Raw genomic sequence first — 7,189 nt, forward strand, 5'->3', positions numbered from 1 at the left:
TGCTACAAGACCATTCTGTATAACACACAGGGCCCGAGGCCCTGTGGCTGATCATATTTGTGCATCTTTAATGGCTCACCAATGGCTGCATTGGGGTATTTTGTCATAATTAAAAGGCCAACAAATGACCCAACTAATTGCAGTGGTACACAGTAGCGTTGCGTGTCCTTGATCATTAAGCCATAAAAAGCATTGTCTGCATCCTCTCAGCTCTCTGTAAATGAAGCTGAAAAGGCTTTTTAGGAAAGATTACATGCCGGTTCTCAGTTGTAGGTGCTGTTGTGGGTTAAATATCCCACTGGCTGAGGTATGCTTTAAAGGGGACATATTATGCCCATTTCACCACAGTTGATATGGTTCCTTGGGGTCTTAATGAAATGTGTGTAACATTTTTTGGTCAAAATACCACAAGGATCATTTAAAACAGCATCCTTTTTACCCTGTCTAAAACAGCCCTCCTCAGATTGACCTGTTTTGAGTGCACGCACACACATCCAGTTTCACGTCTTAAATCGCCTTAGCATAATTAAAGTTGTTCAAATCATTTTAAGTCACTGTCCTACACATATATTTCTGTATCTGTATCTGTTTGTTGTGTTTCTTCATTGAAGTTACATTTTTCAAACTACTAAACCTTCTGATAAAGATGAACATTATTTAAATACATGCATTAGATATGTGTGTATACAGTATATAATTGTGAAAATGTGTTTATTATTCATACAGGGCATATATTCTGAGCACACACACACACACACACACACAGTGGAGGGGGCTACAGCTCTGGAGGCTAACACTGCTGCAACTTTTGCGGCGAAGTGCACTTAAAATCCCGGTTTATTTTAAAGCGACAAACGGAGGCGGCAACGAGCTGCTTGTGACTGTCACCGGTGTGCAGCTCGGGGTGCGTGGAGCAAATCTGTACGGGCCACAAAAGTTATAAGGCGCAGCTCTCTCGGGGCGACACACACAAGCTACGACTCCGAGACCACTGTTCCTCCACTCCGGACCTGAAATGGGATCTCTCCCCCCACCTCCCAGTCCGATGCATGTTCCACATGCAATACTGCTGTAAAAACGTGCACAAGCATCCATTCCAGAAAGTGCTGCAACTTTAAACACAAACTAACAGCAAGCTAGCGTTAGCTCGCTGCTGCTAACCGTAGCGGGACACACACAGGGGACACACAGGCTGGAGATTTGTCACAGATCGATAATGATCAAGGATGAAAATGAGACATACCCTGCAGCCGTTGAGACGTGTCCGGCTGTCAGGTGTGTGAAGTCAGCGGGAGCACCACCAGCCTCGCAGTGAGCCGCCCGGGTACAGCAGGGATCCAATCCGCCACCGAGCAGCCGTCTGCCCGCTGCCGCTGCCACCGACGCCGGCCGGCAAACCAGGCACTGATTGCTATGAGGCTAACGCCACCTAGCTTACATGTCACCGTCAATTACCGAAACAAAACAACAGCTTTTCTAGTTGAAGACACTCACTGCGACACAAGACACGAACTGTCAACGCTACCCTGTCCGTGGGGAGATCAGTCAGGCGGCTGCTGCTAACCGTAAACAAACACTGACAGGTCCACCAGAAGCAAGCTGCTGACATGGAGCCAGCAGCCCGACGCCATCACCTAGCGAGCCCCAGCTGAGGAGGGGGCTTTGGCTTGTGATTTACCGTGACCGCAGGCTCTGCTTCTCGGCCAGATCTCTGCTGCTTCCCTGTTGGGCTGCCACCTGCAATACTGCTGTAAAAAAGGTGCACAAGCAGCCATTCCAGAAAGTGCTGCAACTTAAAACACAATCTAACAGCAAGCTAGCGTTAGCTCACTGCTGCTTAACGTAAACAAACACCGACACGTCCCCAAGAAGTGAACCGCTGACATGGAGCCAGCAGCCCGCAGACATCACCCAGCAGGCCCGAGCTGAGGAGGGGGCTGTGGCTCTAACTTACCCCGACCGAAGGCTCTGTTTCCTCCGCCTCTCACCCCGCTCCCTGGCTGGTTAGCGTCCACCCTCGGCTAGCTCCCCAGCTAACACCAGCCACCTTGAGTTGAGGAGGGTGCTGTGGCTCGTAATTTACCCTGGTCTCCTCCTCTGCCAGATCTCCGCCTCCGGGGGGGGGGGGCTATGCCATGTAGACCGACTGTGACGTCAATTCTGGTCGTATTCCCATTTGAAGCACTCTATCGTATAGTTTCTGACATAGAGGAATCACAACAAATCGCGGGAGTTGTTTTTTTCCAGAGTTTTTGGGACGGTAGACACGCCAGATACCCAAATTAACGTGTAGAAGCAATACAAAAGTGGAATTTTCATAATATGTCCCCTTTAAATCTGCTCCTTATTGAGTATGAACACTGATGAAGTGAACGGAGTTGTGGTATAACCGCAGATATGTTACCTTTCCACCTGTTCTTTTCTGTCCAGTATTTGGTTCTTTACTCTCACATGTTGGCACCATACTTTTGTGTGTGCGGAGACTGAGGTTTCTACACAGTAAAGCTTGAATGCGTCTCATTATATCCTCTAACTATTGCAGATTTGAAGCAGTATAAGTAAGACAGAGTATTAATCTTGACGATAATATTTTTCCATGTATTATTGCCAGACACCTTCAAGTATTGCTGTTGTTGTTATTGTTGCAGGTCCAAAACAGGCTCAGGGACACATTCGAAATCTACTCATTAGCTCCAACAATGGCAACATGCTGTTTACTGCAGATGGCGACCAGGCTGTGATTGGACCAGACAAACTACGGGTCACAGGTATACCAACAGCCGTCACCCGCTGTTTCCTTGGAAATGACGCACTCCTCTTGGCAAATAACATTTGACAGATTTGAACAGATGTGAACACAACAAGAGCTCTTTGGTTTGATCTGTGCAACAATCTAGCAACCAAAGACAAAGAGAGATACACAGTCACTCATGTCGTACAGCTCAGTGGACATACCTACATATAAATGAAATGAAAATAAAATGAAAATAAATGAGATCAGTTATCAAAACCTGAGCATTCATTCAGTTAATTCAATTTAATTTATTTAGTTGAATTTTCTCAACTAGATTAACTCAAATAAATGTATTTCATTATTTGACTTTCTTAAATTTGTCAAATAAAGAGACATTTAATTTGATTTATTTTTCTGAATTAACTCAATATATTAAATTGAGTTAATTCAATCTATTTACTTTAGTTGAATTGACTCAATTCAATACATGTCAGGTGAGATCCATCACATTAATGAAGGATCCTAATCAAGTGTTTTTGAGGGGAACAAAAGCAGTGTTGCACTCAACACCACACAAAATGTTGTATCAAAGAGTAAAGTGTTAAACTATCAGGCTGAACTACCCCCAATCGTCTCAGTGTCCAGGGTGTGTGGTGGTGGTGCTGTGGGTCACTGACGACACACTGTGATGGCTGATCAATGGCCGTGTCAGCTGATGGCTTCATTAAGCCTGGGGCCATTTTTAGAAAGCAGAGCAGCAGGCAGCAGCAGCAGTAGAGGAGGAGGAGGAGGACGTATTTACTGAATAAAATCCTTGAAGCGAAGCTTCTGTAGCCACAGTTAGGTGAGAGGGTTCTATCACTGCAGCCGAGACTACTTTGTGTGCTCAATGTCAGGGCTCATTATCTTTCTCTTGTGTCTTCCTCTGTTCTTCAGCAATGACAGCTCGGATTTGTCTGTATTCATGCAAGTCTGTTACATTTTATAATAGTTGCTTAGATGAACTAAAGTTGTTGTTTGAATGACAGACCTTCAAATCTACAGCATTTGAATGTACTCAAATGCTGTAGATTTAAAAAGCTCATTATCTCCAAGGAGGTTATGTTTTCACCCCTGTCCATTTGTTGGTTGTTGGAGAGAGTTAAGGCAGAACCAATGGAAGGACCGATTTAATTTAGCTTTGTATCCTCATCAAGGGGTGGATCCAGGATTATCCAAAATTGCAAGAGGGTTTTTTGCCCCATATTTGGGTTGATTTCTCAAAGAATTCTTCATGGATCTTGAAATTGTTTTGAGTGAGTGCAATTTGATGCAGCTCTAAACCAAAATCACTAGATTCGTACATGTCAAGCTCCTCTGACTGCCGCAGAACCTGAAACTCGACTTGATCCGACCTCAGTTAAAGCATATTAATGTGTGTCTCTTCCTCCATCAGGTCCTGAGGGAGCACTGTTCCAGCACTCAGTGGAGACGCCACAGCTGAGGTCGGAGCTCCTCAAAGACCTGAGGTGAGTATTTCACCCGAGTCACTGGACAACACATGAGTCCTGCAAATCATGGGCACGTGTGAGGGGTTTTATTGGGTCAAGTCCCAACATTTGTACGATGTCAGCTGAAGAAATACAGAACCTTAAGGTTATTGACAGAGATTAGTAATATCACCTTCTTCAGCATTACCCCGTCATGACTGTGGTGCACACAACGTCGAATAATCTGTTTTTTGAAGAACAAAAGTTTGTGTTCATTAAAAAAAGAGAGGACAGGTGATATCAATGGATGTTTCTCTTTAGGTTGGAGTCTCCCACTCGCTCTCTCAGTTTCGACGCACCTAAAGGAGTTCACTTCAAAGCTCTGGCCGGCAACATTGAAGCCTCTTCAAACATGGATGTTATTCTGCAGTCTAGTGATGGACTGGTAAGAAAAAACACTTCTTCCTCCTTGATTCCACTCTGCATAATCTTTAAGACTGTTTATCCTCTGGTTAATAACAGGAACCCACCAATATGGATTTTGGGGGCCAGTGCAAATATCTACAAATACAGAAATCTGCATTGTTCATTCTGTAATCCTCTGTAATCTCTGAAGAGTTTTCTGCCAAAACAGCCTCACTTAGTGGAGTTTCACAAAAGCTGTAGTGATGAATCTACTTTGTCTTAGATCTTTACCTTTACACATCTTTATAAAACTAAAAAAGATTACTAAAATGCTGACTCCCTGACCTTGTTACTTTTTTGTATTTCCCAAAATAAGTGTTTTAGCTCTGCAGGTCTGTTGTGGTGTAGTGGAATCAATCAATGATTCAATTATTGTGATGCAACCAACAGGCTAAAGTACAGATAGCATTGTTGTCACAGGCACTTATTTTACCTTTTTACAATGTGGGTGCAGCTGTATCACATTCTTTTTATTATATTTTTCAAATGGACCAAAAGACGGAACATTCCTCTTTAGCTGGGTTTTATTTGTATTATTATTTGATAATTTCACTTGTTGTCAACCTCGTTTTGACGGACTTCTAATGTAACAAGTGAAATTCCCTTATCTTACCTTATTTAATCTTACCTTACCTTATTTTACCTTATCTTACCTTAGCAATGCACCAGATATTTCCTTGTTGATTTACATCACACCTTTACACATCCTTGCTCTCCACACTGTCCGCTGTGCAGCTGGTGCTGGATGCTGAGACGGTGCGCATGCCGAGCCTACCCCTGAGCGAGGGAGGGGTTTCTGGAAACACTCAGAATCTCTTTGAGGTCTGCGTCTGTCCCAGCGGCAAGCTTTTCCTGTCCAAGGCTGAGGTCATTTCCACATGCAGTGAGAATCAGGAGTGCTAGAGACACTCTGATAAGGTAACTGATTTTCCATCTTGGAGTAGATGCATCTTCTGGGAGGCAACAAGCGGAAACTGTTTATATCCGGCCTAAGGTTTTTTAAGGTTTATACCACAGAGAATCTAAGATTGATCCCACAGGCACATTGAGGCCTGCAAAAAGACAAATGCCTGCTGGCAAACATGTTGGAGAAGTCATGCAATGCATCCTTTTAGCTACATTTATGAAGTTTTAACTATTCAGCTGAAACTAATTGGCACTCAGAACCAAAGGTATCTTCATCAGAGTCTTGTGGAGAATGTTTTACACACGTATCATGGCTGGGCAATGAGGAGCTGGAAACAGCTTACATCCTATGCAATATTATCTTGTGGTGCAATAAAAAAGAAAGGGGACACATATCAAGGGCTTGGAAGGACACAAATAAATAGTGACAGGATGTCGACATTTTTTATCATGATTAATGTGTGGCTCCGAGCCCTTGGTATGATGTTTTTTCGTTGTGTTTAGCATGTTTTTTATTTAATTGGAGAAAATGTAAAGAATGGCTGGTCATTGTCATAGTTATTTCAGCGATTCAGAGATGGCTTTAATTAATATAAAAACCTTTTTTTCCAAATTTAGATTTAACTCTAAATTTTGTCTAATTTGCTTCTTAGGGTTGAGATTAAAATACCAAATTCATTTAGTGTAGGTAGTGTAGTAAGTCTTATTAGTGTGATTTCACATGTGTCATTATGTATGATTTTTTTTCCCAGTTTATGATTATTCTCTTTTTTTTAAGCCCTTCATGAGAATGTAATTATGCATTAGCTATAGCCCACCCCACTTTTTCCTATTATGTTGATCTGTGTGTTCCATAACCTCATCTGTAACCAGGGACAAATAAAACAACAAGCAAAAACAAAACGGTTCTATTGGGTCAAATATGCATTGTTTAAGGTCTACTTAATAAAAAAGGGCAATATTTTGCAATCATACTTACACTGAGTTTAGCATTGATTTATTAGTCTGTTTTTATCATATGAACATGGCGTTGTGTTCCCAGTCAGTGGTGATGAGTGGTTAATCTGCACCTCTATTATGGCATATTTTGATAAAGTCTGTCATGTGTATTTATTAATTGTGAATAAACTGTGATATTCTTCTACTGTGTGTGTCAGACATTTTCATCATTGTATGCTTGTTTTACTGAAGATGGCTCTCATGTTTTCTAATCAGATCTTGTGGAGAAAAATACCCTAGAGGAATTGCATTATCATAGTGAGAATTCTAAATATCCAAAATCGCTTGTTTTCTGCGGCGCACTAAAGCTGTATATTGGAGCTGGTGCAGTTTCGATCCATTTTTCCAAAATCGTTGATTGCTCTCCGGTGTACTCTAGTGGATGCAACCTGCTATACCACCTGAAAGCACAAAACAGATCGTGACCAACGAGCCATGATTGCATAATGACTGGCCTTCTTCAGCAGCAAACAAAATGGATTTGTAGAAGTGTAAATCTTTCGCCTATGGGCACACCCACACATGATACAGATACAGTATCAGCTGCCCTGGTTATGGCACAAGCCGAATGCTATTGCTCGATTTAAATAGATATCAAGATTGAGCTCAGAATTCA

At 42.3% G+C, this 7,189-nt stretch overlaps 1 protein-coding gene across 3 annotated transcripts in view; it reads left to right on the forward strand.

Moving 5' to 3' along the window:
- Positions 1 to 6,718, forward strand: part of sgcg (sarcoglycan, gamma) — a 27,688-nt gene extending 20,970 nt beyond the window's left edge. For all 3 annotated transcript variants that reach the window (XM_053423444.1, XM_053423443.1, XM_053423445.1), the window contains exons 6-9: positions 2,649 to 2,768; positions 4,170 to 4,242; positions 4,525 to 4,648; positions 5,404 to 6,718. In XM_053423444.1, coding sequence (XP_053279419.1) covers positions 2,649 to 2,768; positions 4,170 to 4,242; positions 4,525 to 4,648; positions 5,404 to 5,571 — 485 coding nt within the window. In that variant the 3' untranslated portion in view covers positions 5,572 to 6,718. The remainder of the gene's footprint in view (positions 1 to 2,648; positions 2,769 to 4,169; positions 4,243 to 4,524; positions 4,649 to 5,403) is intronic.
- The last annotated feature ends 471 nt before the right edge of the window (positions 6,719 to 7,189 follow it).

The sequence above is a fragment of the Pleuronectes platessa genome, chromosome 5, assembly GCF_947347685.1.
Source record: "Pleuronectes platessa chromosome 5, fPlePla1.1, whole genome shotgun sequence".
Lineage (NCBI taxonomy): Eukaryota > Metazoa > Chordata > Actinopteri > Pleuronectiformes > Pleuronectidae > Pleuronectes > Pleuronectes platessa.